We start from the raw sequence: 23,228 nt of genomic DNA, 5'->3' as shown, positions 1-23,228 counted from the left end.
CAAGGTTTGATGAGTTTATTGATATTGGCATCAAATCCTATCACAGTATTTTACAGTGTTTCTACTATATATGCATCTACACAATCCCTTATAATTTACCATCGATATATTTTCACAAATGTCATACTTCAAAGTCTTAAGAAATTACATAGTAGTAGAAAAAAACGATGTCGGATTATTAAACCCACCTAAATCAAAGATAAAATGTATCTTTAAAGAAATGTGTTTGTTCACTTGTATATACAGACCCCAGGACCAATAGCATGACAGTCATGTTCTGTTTCCACTATGATGTGTGACACGTGTTTGATCCATTCATCCATTACTCTGCCATGACCACAGTCCTGGTTAAAGGACAACTTCAAAGGTCCATATTTTGTGCCGGACCTTACTCAATATCTCACTTCAGATGCTTTCTCTGCATTCTGTCACGAGACAGCAAGATTAACCTGTAATTCTAATCATTCTAGGTAGGGTTTTCTGGACCAAACAGAATGACCGCATCTCTCTTTTCACTTTCCAGAACCAGTGCTTCTACGTTTCATCAGCTCTACATACAGGAAACAGTGTGTGTTTTGGAAACACTTGCCCACATCTCCCTCCCAAGAAAAAGGCATGGGGTGGATTATGTTCTGTACTATACTTTTCTAAGCCACTCAGACCAAGCAAAGGGTCACATTTGTCTCTGTTACACAACAGGAAGTATTTGTATTGTTTATGTCAGGACCTTGAGTGACTGGTTGGACCTGCTTATCTCTAGTCCTATAGGGATGGTAGCTGAGAGAGTGGGCCAGTGTCTCTACAGGGGGCCAGTGTCTCTGTCTAGGAGGTTGTGGCCCCAGGCTGGTATCTCCGTGTCCCCCAGGGGTCTGTCGTGCTCTGACTGCTTGGCCAGGAGGGAATTCTTCTGGGCCTTGGTCATGGGGAGATCCTCTGACGGCGTGGTGAGGATGGACAGTCTCTGAGGAATCAATAAAGAGGACAGAGGAGCATTTCAAAGACAGACCACCAAAGGAATGAGACATAAAATAACTGGTGATGTTTGCAGAACGTTGATTGTTTTTCCTCTTTTCTTAGTTGGTAGAAGAAACATCAGCATCAGTGTATATTGGGGAGTAAATGGGGTTTGGGTAATGGATCTGATTATTGTATAAATAGAGACATAACTAGTGATAACAACACAAATGGTACCTGCCAACTTTTAAAAGATCTGAAGTTTGGAATTGATAGTGAGAAATTAACCATGGCCTCTCATGACCATTGCTCCATCTTTGGAGAATGTACTCAAAGACTTAGCCTCTATCGCCAACCTACGTAACTAGCTATAGCTATGCTACCTATGATATATTGCTTGATTTTTGTTGCTTTTGGACCACTTTGAGATGCTTTTCTGTTTTGAAACTCCAGTGCTTGACTTGGGCTGAGACAGTTGCCGGTACTCATGTTTGGTGCCGGTACTGTTTACATTTAGGTGCAGGAGCTCCACAATACTTTTGAGTTAATATTCTATAAGAGGAACAGGAGCTCAAACAGTTAAACATTTTAGTTGCCGGTTCTCAGCTCCGGAGAGCTCCTGCCCAAGTCAAGCAATGTGAAACTCTACAGAAACTAATAAATGATCTCCCTATTTACCTGTCGCAGTGTACCAGGAGTGACGCTCACGATGTAAACCATCCATAGAGGAACCATAAGGGTGGAGGAGAGAGTGAACCACCAGCCAACGGCGGAACCCCACCAAGGATACTGAAAGGTGTTGTTGAACGTCAGCGGAGTAAACTTTATCAAGGAGAAGACAAATGTAGCCTAGAACAAAAGATATGGATGGATGTTGTATAATAAACATTAAAGAACACAATGTATTTTCTGATAGCATTGTACTAATTATAACATATTAGGGTAACAGTGAGGGTTGAGTGAGGACAGAGATGAACAAGATAAGGTTAAGAACAAGGTTATGGTTTCTCCAGTACATTTTGGTCAGGCTCCTGGTGAAGCATTTATAATGGTCTAATAAAAAGCATGAGCTGGTGCACACCCACTATGTTCCCCCTGTTGATGATGCTTATCATGCATTATAGTTGAAACAAAATATTACATGTAACAAACATTTTTATGAAATTGGAAACAATGAAATATACATTACTAGTAATAAGTTTGGACACACCTAGTCATTCAATGTTTTTTCTTTATTTTGTTTTACTATTGTCTACATTGAAGAATAATAGTGAAAACATCAAAACAACATATATACAGAATCATGTAGTAACCAAAAAAGTGTTAAACAAATCAAAATATATTTTATATTTGAGGTTCTTTAAATTATTCATGCTTTGCCTTGATGACAGCTTTGCAAGCTCTTGGCATTCTCTCAACCAGCTTTATGAGGTAGTCACTGGGAATGCATTTGAACTAACATGTGTGCCTTGTTAAAAGTTAATATGTGGAATTAATGCATTTGAACCAATCAGTTGTGTTGTGTCAAGGTAGGTGTGGTATACAGAAGATAGCCCTATTTAGTAAAATACCAAGTCCATAAGATTGCAAGAACAGCTCAAATGACCAAAGAGAAATGACAGTCCATCATTACTTCAAGTCATGAAGGTAAGACAATGAGGAACATTTCAAGAACTTTGAAAGTTTGTTTGAATGCAGTTGCAAAAAACATCAAGCGCTATGATGAAACTGGCTCTCATGAGGACCGCCACAGGAAAGGAAGACCTAGAGTTACCTCAGCTGCAGAGGACAAGTTCATTAGATTTAACTGCACCTCAGAAATTGCAGCCCAAATAAATGCTTCACAGAGTTCAATTAACAGACACAGCTAAACATCAACTGTTCAGAGGAGACTGCTTGAATCAGGCCTTCATGGTCAAATTGCTTTTAAAAAACCTACTAAAGGACACCAATATGAAGAAGAGACTTGATTGGGGCAAGAAACACGAGCAATAGACATTAGACCAGCAGAAATCTGTTCTTTGGTCTGACGAGTCCAAATTTGAGATTTTTGATTCCAACCGCTGTGTCTTTGTGAGATGCAGAATAGGTGAATTGATGATCTCCGCATGTGTGGTTCCCACCGTGAAGCATGGAGGAGGTGAGATGGTGGGGGGGGGGTTACTACATGATTCCATATGTGTTATTTCATAGCTGTGAGGTCTTCACTATTATTCTACAATGTAGAAAATAGTAAAAAGAAAGAAAAACCCTTGAATGAGTAGATGTGTTCCAACTTTTGAGTGCTACTATATATGTGAAATTAAATTAAACAGTAATGTATGTTAATCCTATGCTTGTGCTAATTATAACAATAGCCTAATATATTACATATGCTGTAAAATATTGTCTTCAAACAGTTTCACTCAAAACATTCTAATCAACCTAGTAATTATGACACACCCCTCGCTATTGTCATTAGTTGCACTAATTGCACTGTTTTGTCTACATAACCTGGTTCAGGCATTCATGACATTACCCTGAAGAAGGAACAATGATGTCGAAACGTTGGTGGTTTACCCAATAAATTACAGTGAGATTATACATAGAGTGTGCGACTCTCTTTGTTTTTATAGAAGCATTTATAATGAACATAAAGTTAGGATGATCTACTTTACATAGGTTACACATACACATCAAATTGAAGCCTATCTCTCTGTATTGCCAACTAAACTTTTGGTTTTCTGCAAATCACTTTTATTACTGTGACATCAACGTTATGTTTACCATATAACTATAATTGGAAAAATAACATTCATTTGCTGTTGACAGTGTGGTGTAAATAAATAAAACTTACCGTGCAGATGACTGGAGTGACATACTTCAAACAGTACTTAATGATGGGTAATGGTCGATAACCGATCATGTCCTCTATATTATCGTACAGACGGTCTGCACCTGTGGAGTAAACATATCAACAGGGACTCAAACAGCAGTCAATAAAAGTGTTTGGTCAGTTGGTCTGTCAAATACACAGTTGGTCTGTCAAATACCCAGGTAAACATTCTCAAACCACCAAGTGACAGACAGGTTCAAACAATTAGCAGATTAGGAAACCTGGACAACAGCTCTAACCAGGGTTTCCCAAACCCGGTCCTGTGCCCCTCACAGCTGATTCAAATCACCAACTCATCATCAAGCTTTTATTATTTGATTCAATCGAATTAATATAAAAAGAGGACGGTGTCACGTATACTCCCTCTCCGGTGCTCTAGGTCACCAAGCTGCTCATCATTACGCACACCCGTCACCATCGTTACGCGCACCAGCGCCTCATCAGACTCACCTGGACTTCATCACCTTCCTGATTACCTTCCCTATATCTGTCACTTCTTTTGGTTTCTTCCCCAGGCATTAGTGTTTCTGTTCCAGTGTTCCCGCGCATCATTCAGGTCGTCAGGTTCCCGCACCTCTTCCGGCTCGTCATGTTCTCGCGCCTCTTCCGGCTCGTCAGGTTCCCGCGCCTCTTCCGGCTCGTCAGGTTCCCGCACCTCTTCCGGCTCGTCAGGTTCCCGCACCTCTTCCGGCTCGTCAGGTTCCCGCGCCTCTTCCGGCTCGTCAGGTTCCCGCGCCTCTTCCGGCTCGTCAGGTTCCCGCGCCTCTTCCGGCTCGTCAGGTTCCCGCCCTCTTCCGGCTCATCAGAGATCCGCGCCTCTTCCGGCTCGTAGGGTTCCCGCTCCTCTTCCGGCTCGACAGGTTCCCGCGCCTCAGCAGAGACGACCGGTCTGCTCTTGGTCACCGAGATCTTCCTTTTGGTCAGTGTCCTGCAGCTGAAGCCGTGCGTCAGGGAGAGGGTACTGTCACATATACTCGGCGCTCTAGGTCACCAGGCTACTCATTATTACACACACTTGTCACCTGGACTTCATCACCTTCCTGACTCCTGAACAGCTAATCGAAGGGCTACCCAGAACCCTCTTTTACGCTGCTGTGACTCTCTGTTTATAATCTATGCATAGCCACTTTAACTCTACCTACATGTACATATTACCTCAATTACCTCAACTAACCGGTGCCTCCGTACATTGACTCAGAACCGGTACCCCCTGTATATAGCCTTGTTTGATATTTTACTGCTGCTGTTTAATGATTGGTTACTTCTATTTTCTATTTTTACTTATCAATTTTTTAATTAACACTTGTTTGAATTTGTTTTCTTAACTTTTTAAATCATTGTTGGTTAAGGGCTTGTAAGTAAGCATTTCACTGTGTCACACTCTGATCTTTCACCTGTCCTTGTGATTGTCTCCACCCGCTCCTGGTGTTGCTTGTTTTCCCCAGTGTGTTTATCTCTGTGTTTCCTGTCTCTCTGTGACAGTTCGTCTTGTATGTCCAAGTCAACCCGCATGTTTTTTCCATGGGTTTTCTATTCTATTTTTGCTAGTCCTCCCAGATTTGACCCTTGCCTGTTTCTGGACTCTGTACCCGCCTGCCTGACCATTCTGCCTGCCTTGACCTCGAGCCTGCCTGCCACTCTGTACCTGCCTGTCCACGACCATTCTCTTGCCTACCCCTTTTTGGATCAATAAACATCAAATACTCCAACCATCTGCCTCCTGTGTCTGCATCTGGGTCTTGCCTTGTGCCCTGATTGTAAGGTCTACCTGCTGTATTCAGCGCATGTATCAAATTTAATTTGATTACTATCCTTATATCTGTCACTCCCTTTGTTTCCTTCCCCAGGTGTTATTGTTTCTGTTCCAGTGTTCATGTCTGTACACTACAAGTCTTTCTTGTTTATGTTCTATGTTAATTGAGTTACTAAATACACTTCCTGAACTTGCTTCCTGACTCGCAGCGTACATGTTACAACCAGAACCTGTGATGTGAACAATCAAGTACTTGGGACTATAAGGTTGTATCTGCAAAATGTATAGTTTTGAGATAATGAGTATTTTTAAGTACCAGATCTCAGAACCGTTTTGTGATGTCCTCCTGTTTTCAAGTATATCCCCTTACTTATGTACAGTTATTTGTTATTTACAACCCAGCATTGTGTGATTGGATTGCATATAGAACCTTAAAGCACCAAGTTAAAAGGTGTTTGCATAGATAGAACTTTCCAATTTTTAATTTCTTTCATTGTAAATGTACTTTTTCAAAAACCTGACTCATCTCACACGTAAAGGACCACCTAAAGAGCAACGCTATGTGAATAACTCATTTTTGAACAACATGTCAGAACCTTATAATCCCAAGGTAACGAGATGTCGTTTCACATCAATGTCCAAAGTAGCAATGTCTGCTAGAGGAACAACTTGGAAAACGCCATAAACACCTTGAACAGAAACATCCTGAGGGAAGATGACCTGCAATTAGGGTTTCTCTGATTGATTATCTGGGATTGATGGAATGGGGCCATGCAGGATCTTTTATTCCTTGTTATCAGGGATCGTTGGGATGATCCTACTCCATTGAAGTTGACATTTAAAATGGTTAAGGTAAGGGTTAGGGGTTAAGGTTAGGGTTCAAGGTAGGGATGTCCCAATGATCATATTTTACTATTATGACCTACAATGACAGTGGTAAGTAGTGGTAACACCTAATAATAACTTACATGAAAATGCCTTAATAAACGTTTGTAATATAATACAAGGTTTAGATAGCTGGCTAGACTAACTTACCTAGCCAACTATAACATGTTAGCTGACATGGGCTAATTGGGTGACTGTCAGTGACCGACATAACAAGAGGAAAACTGCAGATGCACCACCACATTTCAAAATGTCACATAGTAGAATACACAATCTTAACTAACAGTAATTTGAGACCCTGACTGACATTGAACAAAAGTGGTTGAGGGCCATAAATGGGAACTTATACTTAGAAACGGCACAGGGAGTAGGCCGGGCTATCTCACCATAAACCCAGCTGATACACACTGACTGTAGTATAGCGAAGAGAAGCAGAGTCATCCCACTGCAGGCATAGTAATCAAACAGCTGGAAGATATACAGGCCTCCCTGCAAATAGAGGAGGGGTAGAAAGAAAGTATAAGGTACAGTCTTACTGAGCACAACAATAAGACTATAATCTACCTCCAGAGTCTACAAAACACTCAGAAAATGATCATAGGTGTCCAGCAGCCCAATCGCTTACGGATGAAGTGGAATCTACCAACAATTCTGCGGAATGAGGAGGTATGTTGAAATACAGGGATATGTTGAAACAGATCACTTGGGAGGTGCATTATTGATCATATCTCGTTACTGTCATGATTGATCTAATAACGATGGCCTTGAAAATATATAATTTATATCCTATATAATGATGACTTCAAATGACCTCTCACCTCTGTGACCATGACCAGGCCAATGAAGAAGCTACCCACACTGATGATGATGAGGAGGATTTTACGCCGATGGCCAACCAGGAAGAAAGAGGGATACATGTCTGAGATAGCTGTCATCAATGCCTCCAGACCTACAAACTGAGGGAGAGATGATGGGGAAGTTCAGTGGAAACTCTCTTCTTTGAAATACTAGCTACTCATTCACAGTTTCACATCCAAAAGTTTAGTAATGATTGCAGAATCTATTGTAGGTTATGTAATTATCCTTCACTAAGGAAATATTTTGTAGGCCTTCAGGACCACACTAACACACCTCACTGTCTAAACCCAGTAGGATTATCATGATGAAGAAGAAGATGGCCCAAAGCTGTGGTAATGGCATCATAGCCACGGCACGAGGGTAAGCGATGAATGCCAGGCCAGGACCTGTATGCAGCAATACAGTTAAACTCATTACTGAACTCTCAGGGGCAGAGGGAATAGTTAGATCCCTGAAATGCTAAGACACCTGTCTTGTAACAAAGCAGAACTTACAAGGGTATGTTAATTTCTTTGTTTGCGCATTTTTTAAGGTTTATTTTATTAATTAATTCATTAATTCATATCTCACTGCTGCAACACTTACCTGATTCGGCCACTGTTGAGATGTCTGTCCCTTGTTCATAAGCCATGAAGCCCAGAACAGAGAAGATCGCAAAACCGGCCACAAAGCTGGTTCCACTGTTCAAAAGGCACAGGTACACACAGTCCCTAAAAAGAGATTCACTTCCCTGTTAGTCACAACACGAAGGCATCCAATGGACCTACAATGTGGAGATCAACAAACTTTCCAGAAAACGTTCTGCCTGCACATTTTATCTAGCAAGGCACATTTACTGTTTATGTACTTAATTCTTCCACTCACTTGTAACAGTTGTTGTCATACTTGTTGTAGCTGCCAAGAGCAGTCAGACAGCCGATGCAGATAGCATAGGAATAGAAGATTTGTGTTCCAGCATCCATCCACACCTGTGAGACACACCAGAGAGAGACACAATAGTCTTCATAGTTTCACAATTCTGATATACTAGTCTCATCCCAGGGTATTAGAGGTGAATTAAAATGGTACTTATTTTGACCTTGTAGCTGTAATAAGTCAACAGAAAATATATTTGCTTTGAAATTCAGAGTTATTTTTTTTAATGAGGTATTGATGTTGTAACAAATCTGATGCTCTTAAAACCACAAACTGTTGCACCAAGGGAGTTACGTTTCTTGTGCCAGTGGTAATGGTTGCTGCCCTCGGTCATGTTGACTAGGGCTCAAACACCGACAGAGACGTTACCATCTATCCCCAACAATCATTACAGTATGTACTGATCGTTTCTGTTACACCTGTGGGTCAGTGAGGCGGGCTGGATCTGGGTAAAGGTAGAACTTGATACCATCTATTGCCCCCGGCAGTGTGAGTCCACGGACCAGCAACACCACCAGCATCAGATAGGGGAAGGTGGCAGTGAAGTAGACCACCTGAGGGGAGGGGGACCAGACCAGCATTACATTCCGTCAGTCTATAGCTCATCTTAACAACTCTACAGTATTCATGGTGTCATCAGGTTGAATGGCAGAGATCCCACCTTACCTTCCCAGTAGACTTCACTCCTTTCCAGACACAGAAGTAACAGAGAATCCATGACAGTAGAAGACACAGAGCCAGCTCCCAGCGAACACTGCCTAGCTTGTTTGGACTGTCTGTGAGATTCAAAACTCTTCTCCTGAAAATAATGTTTTGAGTTACAATCTCACCACTTGCTTTTCACCATTCTCTTAGTGCCTCCTAAGGCACATATCCATGATTTCCATCTGTAAGGACTTAATAAGGAGTTGATAAATTGGAATGATTTTGTGTACTCACTCCCAGAACTCTCTCACTGGCGATGTTGCATTCCCTGCTACTGTCCAATTTAGATGTCCCACTACTCTTCTGTCAAACTCCATGCAGGTTGCTGGTTAGGAGGAAATTACACAATAACAAGCATGTCTCAGAACTCTCTGAATCTTTCCTGGATAAGGAGATATTTACAAAAATAAAACATTAATCAACCCACTTGTCAAAATCGGAATATCTCAGTTTGAAGTAGTGTCCATAAATGTAAGATACTATCTATCATTTAGGCATGACAAAGGTATGTCAACATGTCTACACACTGAAGTTAACCTGGTCCCAGATCTGTTTGTGTTCTATGCAATGCAAACTCCATTGCTGTCCTTGTCAATCCAAACAGGTTTGCTATGACAATGAATGACAGGCAGTTGGTATGACAGCACAAGCAGACTGGCACTCAGGCTACACTGATATACATACCTGTGTTCCAGCTGTTTCTACAACTGGCCCAGGGGAGCTCAGAGCTGAATGAGGAGAAGAGGTAGAAGAAGGCCCAGGCTAGAATGATGATGTAATAGATGCTGGAATATAGAACTACCACCTGACTACCATAACCCAGTCCTGAGGAGGAAGACGAGGAGGAGGAGAAGATTTAACAGACAAACATGGAGGTGTAAATGTTTAAAAAAAGGCTTCTTCTAAGAAATAGATGCGACATATGTTATATCCAATCACATAACACATTCTCAACCTAAAACCACAAAAAAACATTGAATTGTGTTTCTTTTTGATGTGGATTAGACTCCTTTCAAAGTCACCAGCTCCGATTAATAAGTTATGGTGCCATTCCAACAAGACAGACATTTTTGAATGTTTGAACACAAGACAAGTGTCCTGAATGCACACTTACTCTATCATGTAATAGCTCGTGAATCACATTGTGATACTTGTGTAATACTGTTGATTAATCCAAGCTTCATCCAATAACTTGAATTAAATGTTCTGTTACTGTAATCCCTTTTTCATTTGATAAAAAAAAAAATCAGGCCAGAAACAGACCAATTATTTTCCAAGCAATCTAAAATGTATCCTGATATTGTTTCAAACTGTTAAAGCAATGTGATTAAAATCATGGTGAATTGACTTTTTCAAATACAATAGTGCAATATCCTTTACAGAAGGAAAAGCGTGCATGTACTGTGCATATACTGTACCTATTATGGCTAATTGTCTGGCCCTATATGTCACCCTCAACCAGCACATTCTTGACAAAGGCTCCAGACAGAAACCTTGAGTCTATGTGCTGAATACCAATTGAAATCATATTGACATTGCTTTGGATTACAGTGCTACTTTCTCAAGTTTGGATATTGCAGCTAGGAGTTTTCCTGAGTACGAATACAATAAACAGACAAAGTTTGGTCTGCAGTCACACTAAATGTTATATTTTCTTTTGGCACAGTTTACAGTACTATCATATCTTTACTTTTCTGAAGGCTATAGCCTTTCTTCCTTCCAGCTATCAGGCTTTCATGTCTATTTCCCCAAGATGGCATCCTCTGTAGGAAGTAAATGCTATCAATGGTCAGACAAACACTGACAATTGAATCCCTAATATGGATGCAATACGTACAACAAGGCCCCGTGGCCGCATTCATAAAGCATACCAGTAGGATGGCTGATCTACGATCAGATTAGCTTTTTAGATCATGATGACTATGCTTATATGACAGAGGGGAACTGATTCTAGATCAGCAGTCTGATATATACCTTCAAACAGGGGGCAGATCTTCCTCCAGCAGGTGATGCTGCCCTGCGTGGTGTACTGGCCCAAGGAGGTCTCCAGGAGAAAGAGTGGAATGCCACAGGTGAACAGAAAGAGCACATAAGGGATGAAGAACACCCCTTACGAACAACACAAGTTAAACCACAATTAAACATATGGCCCAAGACCATAACTCAATGTTTCATCTCACGTGATTATGGTTTCACAAGACTCACATTTTTCACAGAAGCCATCTCTACCACCTCAACCCCCCCCTCACTTCAGTGCATTTATACCGTCCAGAGAAGAGAACGCAAGTATTTATATAAATATTTTAGAGGCAGGAGCAGCTTCCTACGATGTAATTGTCTGTATCATTTCTAATCCCCCATATATTTTTTTGGTATTTATATAAATGATTTTGGGGCGGCAGGGTAGCCTAGTGGTTAGAGTTGGAATAGTAATCGAAAGGTTGCAAGTTTGAATCCCCGAGCTGACAAGGTACAAATCTGTCATCTGTCTTAACTGACCTGCCTAGTTAAATAAAATAAAAATATATCCATACATATAAATACCCATTCATATACATATCTTTTTAGAATATATTTTCCTTTATTATTCCCAGCAAACCCTACCAACCCTCCCCTAATTGGACAAAACCAATCAATAATAACACTTAGACTTCTACATGCTATATACATTTTACAGACACATTCTAATTTACAATAGTTATATTTAGTTTGTTTTTAGTCCTGGCCTTTATTTCTATTTCTTTTTTTTCTTTTTTCATTTTGATTTGACCCCTTTTTCTCCTCAATTGTTTTAGTAGCTACTATCGCTACAACTCTCGTACCGGCTCAGGAGAGACGAAGGTTGAAAGTCATGAGTCCTCCGATACAAAACCCAACCAAGCCGCACTGCTTCTTAACACAGTGCGCATCCAACCCGGAAGCCAGCCGCACCAATGTGTCGGAGGAAACACTGTGCACCTGGCAACCTTGGTTAGCATGCACTGCACCCGACTCACCACAGGAGTCGCTGGTGAGCGATGAGACAAGGATATCCCTACCGGCCAAACCCTCCCTAACCCGGACGACGCTAGGCCAATTGTGCGTCACCCCACAGACCTCCCAGTCGTGGCCGGTTACAACAGAGGCTGGGCGCGAACCCAGAGTCTCTGATGGCACAGCGGGCACTGCAGTACAGCGCCCTTAACCACTGCGTCACCCGGGAGGCCCACCTTCCTCTATTTCTGATGTTTCTATTTGCCATACATTTGTAACTGTGCTATTTCACAAACGTTCTGAACCTATATACATTTTACAGACCCCACATGTTTTACATTTGTTATCTTGTTGTTATTATTCCCAACCTTCAGCTCCATTCAACCCCTCCCATCTATCTCTTAACACCGTCCATATTGGATTTCTATTTGCCATATATTTTTCAACTGTCCTGTGATGCTTCACAAAGTACTGAACCTTTCTATTCTCATAGTTTCTACAGATCGTAAATTAAAGATAACATTTTTGGCTAAAATTATTGATCAATTGACTATGACTTTTCAAATCACCAGCTATTGTTATCTGCAGCGTTAGATCTAGGTAAATGTTGCAATTCTACTGCCATTCTTGGACCTGTGACTAAAAAAGAGCTACATATGGACAGTACCAAAATAAATTATCTAATGACTGCCTCCTCGCAGCAAAATCTGCAGAGCTGGGAAGATTGCATCCCCCATAAATATATATATATATATATAACATTCTATTCGTTGCAATAATTTTTAATAATAATTTAAATTGAGAAATTAGAAGTTTTTGAATCCGGTGTCATTTGCGTGTCATTTCATAAACCATGTGCCATGGAATCGGTATATCGAAAATCTCTTCAAATATTTTGCAATTTATAAGGCACAGTTGTCAATTTTGTGCTCCTTAAATGAAACTGGTATATATTTATATTTATCACAATTTTATTTAACCAATTTTGGTCTTTAATGCAGGGCCGACAGACAAGTTCCTTACTTGTTCCCCTTCCACTTGCCACTTCCATTTTTTAGGCAATGCTGCAATCACATGGCTGTAATTTTGGGTAGAGCAGACATTTGCATACAGTATGTTAGCTGCATGTGTGACATAACTCCACCAGCCATATTAATGATATAATTTACAAAGATGATACTTTTTTTACGTTATCGAAAATAATGTTTTTTATCAACTAGTATATTTGAGTTTAACCACAAGAACTTAAGTATTTGTTTGTGTGGCTAACGGACTTAGCTACCACCCGAAGTGTTGTGCGTCCATTTGGCATGTAAGTGTTAGGGATATTCTCGCGGGGTTTCTGGGACACGTTCAATAGCCTAACATCATTGAACATTGCAGATAGAAAGGCCATGAATAGAGTCGACCTGATTCCTAATTCTACATGTCAGAGAGACATGTTTTCACCATAGCATATTTCTATCAGAGCGTAACAAAATGTTGTACAGTAGTGATGTGCATATCAGTATAGAGATTCTGGAAGCACCTAGAAGGTTTTGGTGCCTTTTGTGCACCAAGGCATGCACTGTTGTTTTTATGATTGTGCCAGCCAGATAGCATCTAGCCCTAGTGTGTAAATATCCCTATAATATTATAGAAACCACTGATATGTTTATATCAGCCATGATTACACATCTCTTAATGATTATTCCATTACCGTCTTGTAATTGTGTGATTTCAATATTAGCCTAAGATATGAAAAGAACAACTCTGTATTGTCTCCACCACAATGAAGTTAAATGAGGTGACTAGCTCTTTTGCATTGATAATGTAAAAGACGAAGGCTCACCTTGCCATATATTTAATGTGAGCTTAATTGTATGACCATGTAAAGATGTGATGTGAGACTCACCTCCTCCATTTTTGTAGCACAGATATGGGAACCTCCATACATTCCCCAAGCCTATGATCTGTCCGGCCACAGCCAGGAGGAACTCCAGCTTGCTTGACCACTGTCCCCTGGTCTGGGTGCTTGGCACAGGGACAGGATGGACCAGACCCATCTCCTGCTGGGAAAGCATATTGAACCTCAAATTGGGATCATTATGCTTTTCCATAACACTGAGGAAGACAAAGACAAAGTTGGTTTTATGCGGTGAACACACGTTAATCTAACAGTCTGTGTGTTATGAAGACAGTATAAGGACACACAGCTAACAGCTACATACTGTATGACCTGCTACATGAGAACAGCTATATTTGACCAGCTACATATAACCAGCTAGATGTGAATGCTACATATGACCAGCTACATATGACCAGCTACATATGAACAGCTACACATGAACATCTACGGTACATATGAACAGCTACATATGAACAGCTACATATGAACAGCTACGGTACATATGAACAGCTACATATGACTAGCTACATATGAACAGCTACATATGACTAGCTACATATGAACAGCTACATATGACTAGCTACATATGACTAGCTACATATGAACAGCTACGGTACATAAGACTAGCTACATATGAACAGCTATGATACATATGACTAGCTACATATGAACAGCTATGATACATATGACTAGCTACATATGAACAGCTACGGTACATATGATTAGCTACATATGAACAGCTACATATGACTAGCTACATATGACTAGCTACATATGAACAGCTACGGTACATAAGACTAGCTACATATGAACAGCTATGATACATATGACTAGCTACATATGAACAGCTACGGTACATATGACTAGCTACATATGAACAGCTACATATGAACATCTACGGTACATATGACCTGTCAAGAAAAATACAAGTTCCAGTACATCAAAACATGAGCCCCTTTCTTCCATGCTTTGGATAGATCTGCATTGCTTGCTGTTTGGGGTTTTATGCAGGGTTTCTCTATAGCACTTTGTGACATCTGCTGATGTAATTACATTTCATTGATTGATTGATTGGATAGCCCAGTGGTTAAGAGTGTTGGGCCAGTAACCGAATGTCTCTGGGTTGAATCCCCCAACAGACCAGGTGAAAAATGTGTCAATGTGCCCTTGAGCAAGGCACTTATCCCTAATTGCTCCTGTAAGTTGCAATGGATAAGAGCGTTTGCTAAAATATGAATGTACATATGAACAGCTTCATAATGACCTGTTAAGAAAAAAAGGGGGAAAAAGGGAAGGTCCAGTGCAGCAAAACATGTGTCAGCGTGTGTGTGCTACTGGTGTGGAAGTCAGGTGCAGGAGAGTAGAGAGTTGTGATCAGGCGCACACTTTATTCGGCAGAAGCAAACAACAGATGGACGCAACAGTGTCCAACAAACCTCCAGCCAAAGGCAAAAGTGCAAAGGGCGACAAAGTCACAAACAAGCAAAAATGTTTAACAATAAACATACTCCGGGTTGAAACATAGTACCCGGGGAAAAACCAGCTAGGCGTGTCAATACAAAACATGTAACAAAACAATCCCACACAAAGACATGGGGGGAAAAAGAGGGATATACATATGCATATGTATATACATACATATGTTGATTAGGGAATGTAAACCAGGTGTGCGGGGAACAAGACAAAACAAATGGAACAATGAAAAATGGAGCGGCGATGGCTAGAATGCCGGTGACGTCGACCACCGAACGCCGCCCAAACAAGGAGGGGAGCTGAGGCCCTATTATTCAATAAATTTGATCTTTCTTTTGTCCAGCTCCTGTTATTACTTTGGATGTGCATAACCCCACCCCCCCTTCCAAAGGTAATTAGCGGGGCACTGTTAAAATGTACTGTTCTGAAGGCAAAATAAGCAACGTTGACATATAACAGTGGAATTTACTACTGTATTGTGCTCCATGTATTATTTTTTTTACAGTTTCTGTAATTTAGCAGACACTCTTGTCCAAAGCAACTTACAGTAGTAAGTGAATACATTTTTGGACTGGTTAGTTGACCCCTTAACCCTGGAATTGCAAGCACCATGCTCTACCAACTGAGCTACACGTGGCAGTATGAAGACACATCGATTTTTATTCTTTAATGATCCTGAGAAAAGTCACGGTTCCCATACACTGATCCATACTAGGGTCTATTCTAGAAGTAGCCTGAGTATCGGGAGAAGCCTGATTATCTGGGAATAGCCAATACCAGCAGACGTTTTGGCATTGGCCACACAAAGAGGTGAGATTCCAATTGAATCTGGTATTGTGAGGAGTCAGGGCAGCATCTCACTGCTTGGCAATGTGTATGAATGTTCAAATTCCACACTGTTGTACCAGCCTTGTTGCATTAGAGTAGGAGGGGATCAGCACAGCTTGGTGGGACTAGTGTAATCCTGTCATCAATGTTGCCTTTGTGCCCTTGCCTAGTATCCCTGTGGGAGTAGGACACATACAATGGAAAATATGTGCTGCAGCTGCTGCTACCATTATGGTGATTTCTGAAAATGAACACCCTGTACTTATACAGTTATAAGAAGCACAAGTGCAAGGTTTGTTGCTAGGGCAATGTGTTCTATATAGTTACCTTTACCTTCACTATTTAAAGTATGAGGAACTTCCTGGGCATGAATCAGAGGAGGACACTACTGTGACACTACTAGACACCCAGTAGTCAACCTGCCAGAGCCAGGGCACAGTTTGTGATACTAAGAGTAGGTACTGACAGTATATCTTCGATAGTATAATATTGCTTGGTTCAATACAGTACACCCTTTTTTAAATGGATGACAGAGTCGATAGAGAAGACATGTAACGATTTATGGGAACAATAAGATAAATATGGAGTGTTACTACAGCTAAATATCAAAGTTAATTAGTCAGTTTTTTTGGGCTATACTCAGCTTTGTCTAAGGGTAGGCTGTGCTTTGGCAAATTGGTGGGGTTGTATCCTACCTGGTTAGCCTTCACCGGGGGTTTGATGGAATAGCCTGGCAGCAGGTATCCTAGTGGTAAGGGTGTTGGGCCAGTAACAAAAAGGTTGCTAGATCAAATCCCTGAGCTGACAAGGTTAAAAATGTGTTGTTCTGCAGTTAACCCGCTGTCATTGTAAATAAGAATTTTGTTCTTAACTGACTTGCCTAGTTAAATCAAATTTAAACTTTAGGGTCAGTCTGTCCTATCTGGTGAAATTTTCCTGTCTTATCTAGTATCCTGTATGAACTCAAGTACGCTCCCTCTAATTCTCCCATCTCTTTCTCTTTCTCTCCCTGTCTCTCTCTCTCTTTCTCTCTGAGGATCTGAGCCCTAGGAGCATGACTTAGAACTACCTGGCCTTTAGGTTTTAGGTTTGAATTATTCACACCAAAAAAAGAAGTGAAAGACAAAACAGTACACATAAAACATGATAAAAACAGTGTGCAGGTGAGGTTGGAAGCCAATACCCCATAATGACAAAGCGAAAACAGGTTTTTAAACAGTTTTGCTAAATTATTAAAACAGAAATACCTTATTTACATAAGAATTTGGACCCTTTGCTATGAGACTCGAAATTGAGCTCCGGTGCATACTGTTTCCATTGATCATCCTTGAGATGTTTCTACAACTTGATTGGAGTCCACCTGTGGTAAATTCAATTGATTGGACATTAAGTGCCTTATATAGAAAGGCACACACCTATATACAGTGGTGCAAAAAAGTATTTAGTCAGCCACCAATTGTGCAAGTTCTCCCACTTAAAAAGATGAGAGAGGCCTGTAATTTTCATCATATGTACACTTCAACTATGACAGACAAAATGAGAAAAATAAATCCAGAAAATCACATTGTAGGATTTTTGATGAATTTATTTGCAAATTATGGTGGAAAATAAGTATTTGGTCAATAACAAAAGTTTATCTCAATACTTTGTTATATACCCTTTGTTGGCAATGACAGAGGTCAAACGTTTTCACACACTGTTGCTGGTATTTTGGCCCATTCCTCCATGCAGATCTCCTCTAGAGCAGTGATGTTTTGGGGCTGTTGCTGGGCAACACGGACTTTCAACTCCCTCCAAAGATTTTCTATGGGGTTGAGATCTAGAGACTGGCTAGGCCACTCCAGGACCTTGAAATGCTTCTTACGAAACAACTCCTTCGTTGCCTGGGCGGTGTGTTTGGGATAATTGTCATGATGAAAGACCCAGCCACGTTTCATCTTCAATGCCCTTGCTGATGGAGGTTTTCACTCAAAATCTCACGATACATGGCCCCATTCATTCTTTCCTTTACACGGATCAGTCATCCTGGTCCCTTTGCAGAAAAACAGCCCCAAAGCATGATGTTTCCACCCCCATGCTTCACAGTAGGTATGGTGTTCTTTGGATGCAACTCAGCATTCTTTGTCCTCCAAACACGACGAGTTGAGTTTTTACCAAAAAGTTATATTTTGGTTTCATCTGACCATATGACATTCTCCCAATCTTCTTCTGGGTCATCCAAATGCTCTCTAGCAAACTTCAGACGGGCCTGGACATGTACTGGCTTAAGCAGGGGGACACGTCTGGCACTGCAGGATTTGAGTCCCTGGCGGCGTAGTGTGTTACTGATGGTAGGCTTTGTTAATTTGGTCCCAGCTCTCTGCAGGTCATTCTCTAGGTCCCCCCGTGTGGTTCTGGGATTTTTGCTCACTGTTCTTGTGATCATTTTGACCCCATGGGGTGAGATCTTGCGTGGAGCCCCAGATCGAGGGAGATTATCAGTGGTCTTCAAAGCATATTAATCCAACTCAATCATCAAGTTTCCACCACACTACAGTGGTAAGCTTGATTACCAACAACGACGAGACGGCCTACAGGGAGGAGGTGAGGGCCCTCGGAGTGTGGTGTCAGGAAAATATCCTCACACTCAACGTCCACAAAACAAAGGAGATGATCGTGGACTTCAGGAAACAGCAGAGGGCGCACCCCACTATCCACATCGATGGGACAGTAGTGGAGAAGGTGGAAAGTTCCTACACATCACGGCATCCACCAACACATCCACCCACACAGACAGCATGGTGAAGAAGCCGCAACAGCGCCTCTTCAGCATCAGGAGGCTGAAGAAATTTGGCTTGTCACTGAAAACGCTCACAAACTTTTACAGATGCACAATCGAAAGCATCCTGTCGGGCTGTATCACCACCTGGTACGGCAACTGCTCCGCCCACAACCGTAAGGCTCTACAGAGGGTAGTGAGGTATGCACAACGCATCCCCGGGGGAAAACTACCTGCCCACCAGGACACCTACACCACCAAATGTCACAGGAAGGCTAAAAAGATCATCAAGGACAACAACCACCCCAGCCACTGCCTGTTCACCTTGCTATAATCCAGAAGGCGAGGTCAGTACAGGGACATCAAAGATGGGACTGAGAGACTGAAAAACAGCTTCTATCTCAAGGCCATCAGACTGTTAAACAGCCATCACTAACATTGAGTGGCTGCTGCCAACATACTGACTCAAATCTCTAGCCACTTTAACAATAAAAAATTGGATGGAATAAATGTATCACTAGTCACTTTTAACAATGCCACTTTATATAATGTTTACATACCCTACATTACTCATCTCATATGTATATACTGTACTCTATACTCTATATATCTACTGCATCTTGTCTATGCAGTTCGGCCATCGCTCACCCATATATTTATATGTACTGTAAATATTCTTATTAATTCCTTTACACTTGTGTGTATAAGGTAGTTGTTGTGAAATTGTTAGATTACTTAGATATTACTGCATGGTTGGAACTAGAAGCACAAGCATTTCGCTACACTCGCATTAACATCCACTAACCATGTGTATGTGACCAATAAAATGTGATTTGATTTGAAGATTTACCTCAGATCTAGAGGGAACCTGGCACCATACCTACGGTGAAGCATGGTGGGGGCAGAATCATGCAGTGGGGGTGTTTACAGCGGCAGGGACGGGGAGACTAGTCAGGATTGAGAAAAAAAAATGAACGGAGAAAAGTATAGAGGGATCCTTTATGAAAAACTGTTACAGAGCGCTCAGGACCACAAACTGGGGTGAAAGTTCACCTTCGGACAGTGACCCAAAACACACAACCAAAACAACGCAGGAGTGGCTTCGGGACATGTCTCTGAATGTCCTTGAGAGGCCCAGCCAGAACCCGGACTTGAACCTATCGAACATCTGTGCAGCAGAGAAGATGGTAGCCAAACAGGTGTGCCAAGCCTGCAGCATCATACCCAGGAATACTCAAGGCTGTAATGGCTGCCAGAGTTGCTTCAGGAAAGTACTGAGCAAAGGGCCTGAATTCTTTTGTAAGTGTGATATTTCAGGTTTTTTTATTTTTTATAAATTAACAAACATGTCTAAAAACCTGTTTTTGCTTTCTCATTATGGGGTATTGTGTGTAGATCGATGAGGGGGAAAAACTATTTAATTGCTTTTAGAATGAGGCTGTAAACTAACAAAATGTGGAAAAAGTCATGGGCTCTGAATACTTTCCTAAGGCACTGTATATGAAAACCCCACCACTAATATAAGTACAAAAAAAGTTTGTTCAATCAGTTAAACAAAGCATATTAATTATAATTGTACATGATATACTCAGTATACATGTAAAAAACATGTTTGATTATATGTGTGTGTGTGTGTGTGTGAGTGTGCAGGTTTGTGTGTGTGAGTGTGAGAGTTAGGCTACATGGAGGGGATTATTGGGTAGTTTGGGACATCAGGCTAACCCCCAGTCTTCGCTTGACCTGATGACTCCTTGCTGTCCTCGTCCCCAGTCCACCTGGTTGTGCTGTTGATCCAGTTTCTGCTGTTATGTCTGTGGTTATTGAACCCTGACCTGTTAACCGGATGTGATACGGTGTCCTGGACCTGCTGTTTTCGACCCTCTCTCTCCTTCTCCCCTCCGTTCTCTCTCTCTGCCGCAACTGCTGTCTCGAACTCTGAATGCTTGGCTATGAAAAACCAACGGACATTTAGTTAATAGGTGATGACCTGTTGCATCCTCTACAACCACTGTGATTATTATTTGACCCTGCTGGTCATCTATGAATGGTTGAACATCTTGAAGAACCCTCTGGCCTTAATGGCCATGTACTCTTGTAATCTCCACCCGGCACAGCCAGAAAAGGACTAGCCTCCCCTCAGAGCCTGGTTCCTCTCTAGGTTTCTTCCTAGGTTCATGCCTTTCTAGGGAGTTTTTCCTAGCCACCGTGCTTCTATATCTGCATTGCTTGCTGTTTGGGGTTTTAGGCATGGTTTTTGTACATCTGCTGGTGTAAAAAGGGCTTTAAAAAGAAATTATATTTTCTAGGTTCATTGTTCATGTCTGAGTCTGTTTAATATTTTAGCATACTGTAGTGTTTATCTTTTTCTCTTAAGGTTTGTAGCTTGAATTGTGAAAATAATATCTAGCTCAACATCCAGTAATTCTGCTTTCAAATCGAAAGAATGCGAAAAGAGGACTTCTACATTTATTAGACATGCCTGTATAGTTACACAAAACAGGAAGACACTGCTGCTCTCATTAGCACTGCTGAGCCTCCAGTCTGTAACCTTTAGCCTACATTCAGCGCCTGCAACAAGTGCTACTGACTGCAGATAGAGAGAGAGAGAGACAGCGAGAGAGAAAGAGAAAGAGAGAGAGAGCTACCATACCACTGACTGAAGCCTCATGTCTGTCTCTGTCTCTCTGTACATCTAGGGAGATGTCTAGGTGTTATCACAGCCCCCGCCTGCCAAGTCTGCTAGATTTCAAATACAAACAGTGATAAACAGTCTAAATAAAAGGTTTCCTGATAGACACGGAAGAGACTAGAACACGTGAGAGAGAGAGAGAGAGAGAGAGAGAGAGAGAGAGAGAGAGAGAGAGTACCTTAAGGATGAAGTTGTAGTTCTGAAGTCTGTTGTAGTAGTCTACTTCTCCATTAAGGAATACTTGTTCTGGTCCCTTTCATTGGAAGCAAACCTAGACCCTGTGTTTCTCCCTGTCAAATGCCCTTCCCAGAACTAACCATGAGTGAACCCATGTGGATAGTTTGGTGTGTGTGTGTGTGTGTTCATGTGCCTGTGTGTGTGAGGCGGAGCTATTGGGTCGAGGTAACACTGGCTCCTTCATTGCAAGGAAGAGGAGGGGATTTGCTCTGTGAAAGCGGCAGTAGCAGGCGGGCTTCTTTTGAATGCTGCATGGGCATGGATGTGTGGAATGTGAACAACTGAACTCGGCATTACAACTTTACAATGGATAGAGGAGAGGAGGGACAGAACTTGAACACTTAAATGAATAGGAAAAGGGGGCATAATACATCTAATGTACAGTTCTTACAAAACTTTTGAAATGTAATGGAGAGTGATAATGTTACATCTAGTTTGACAGATATATATTTTGTATTACCTCATACCAAAGTCCACTGATTTCATCAGTCTAAAATATGCTGTACATTATGTAGTATTTCAACATATCAGCATGATCATCAATTGCTAGTTGTATGGACTGTGCCTAATGACTGTGGATGGAATCTAAAACTTCAGCCAATGAAATATGATATTAACAAGAGCATTCTGTCAAGGCCTCTTAAGGGCCATAGTGGGAACACTATATTTTACAGCACATAAATGACCAGCCATTTACTAAGAAATAACATGTTAATGACACAGTAATTATGTTAAAGTAGTGTACACACAATCCAGTGACTTTCAGGTGAGGGTCACGTCAAGAAAATCTGTTGCATTTTACATTACAGTGTAAGTACAGTATAATAATGAGTAATTACAATACTGTTGCACTGTACTTACAGGAATAATTCCACTGTAATAAGGGCACTGTAATATAAGTGTTACCAAAACATCTAGCTCAAAGAAAACAATGAAATCTGTAGTGCTCACCATTCTCCATGCTTTGTAGCTGAGCAGCATTCTTCAAGCATTTCCTCTGAACGCCTCTCAACTTCGTTCATCGCAATGTTTTTCTTGTATTTTTATTATTTGAATGTTGAGTAATAATTGCCTTTTTTTAAAACATATTTTTGTGCGTTTCACCTTTATTTAACCAGGTAGTTGAGAACAAGTTCTCATTTACAACTGCGACCTGGCCAAGATAAAGCAAAGCAGTGCGACAAAAACAACAACACAGAGTTACACATGGGATAAACAAATGTACAGTCAATAACACAATAGATAAATCTGTATATAGTGTGTGCAAATGAAGTAAGGAGGTAAGGCAATAAATAGCCCATAATGGCGAAGAAATGACAATTTAGCCATTTTCACTGGAGTGATAGATGTGCAGATGAGGATGTGCAAGTAGAAATACTGGTGTGCAAAAGAGTAGAAAACAAAAAAAATTTATAGGGATGAGGTAGGTAGTTGGTT

At 41.1% G+C, this 23,228-nt stretch overlaps 1 protein-coding gene across 9 annotated transcripts; it reads right to left on the bottom strand.

Moving 5' to 3' along the window:
- Positions 1 to 21,936, bottom strand: LOC115142969 (sodium- and chloride-dependent GABA transporter 2-like). 9 transcript variants are annotated; one of them, XM_029682887.2, is made up of 17 exons: positions 21,733 to 21,934; positions 21,516 to 21,601; positions 20,698 to 20,812; positions 13,813 to 14,021; positions 10,920 to 11,054; positions 9,630 to 9,770; positions 9,180 to 9,270; positions 8,907 to 9,039; positions 8,660 to 8,794; positions 8,190 to 8,293; positions 7,911 to 8,035; positions 7,599 to 7,711; positions 7,286 to 7,423; positions 6,854 to 6,956; positions 3,791 to 3,891; positions 1,633 to 1,803; positions 1 to 961 (listed from the first exon to the last, which is right to left on the bottom strand). In XM_029682887.2, exons 4-17 carry the CDS (start codon positions 14,015 to 14,017, stop codon positions 800 to 802), a joined length of 1,857 nt encoding a protein of 618 aa, XP_029538747.1. In that variant the 5' UTR covers positions 14,018 to 14,021; positions 20,698 to 20,812; positions 21,516 to 21,601; positions 21,733 to 21,934; the 3' UTR covers positions 1 to 799. The 9 variants fall into 9 exon arrangements, with proteins under 9 accessions (XP_029538747.1, XP_029538749.1, XP_029538751.1 ...); XM_029682889.2 differs by lacking the exon at positions 20,698 to 20,812; XM_029682891.2 differs by lacking the exon at positions 21,516 to 21,601.
- Between the last annotated feature and the right edge of the window lie 1,292 nt (positions 21,937 to 23,228).

Source organism: Oncorhynchus nerka, linkage group LG15 (genome assembly GCF_034236695.1).
Source record: "Oncorhynchus nerka isolate Pitt River linkage group LG15, Oner_Uvic_2.0, whole genome shotgun sequence".
NCBI classification, from domain to species: Eukaryota; Metazoa; Chordata; class Actinopteri; order Salmoniformes; family Salmonidae; genus Oncorhynchus; species Oncorhynchus nerka.
Note: the sequence above shows the minus strand (reverse complement) of the source record. Positions and strands in the feature narration are given on the sequence as shown.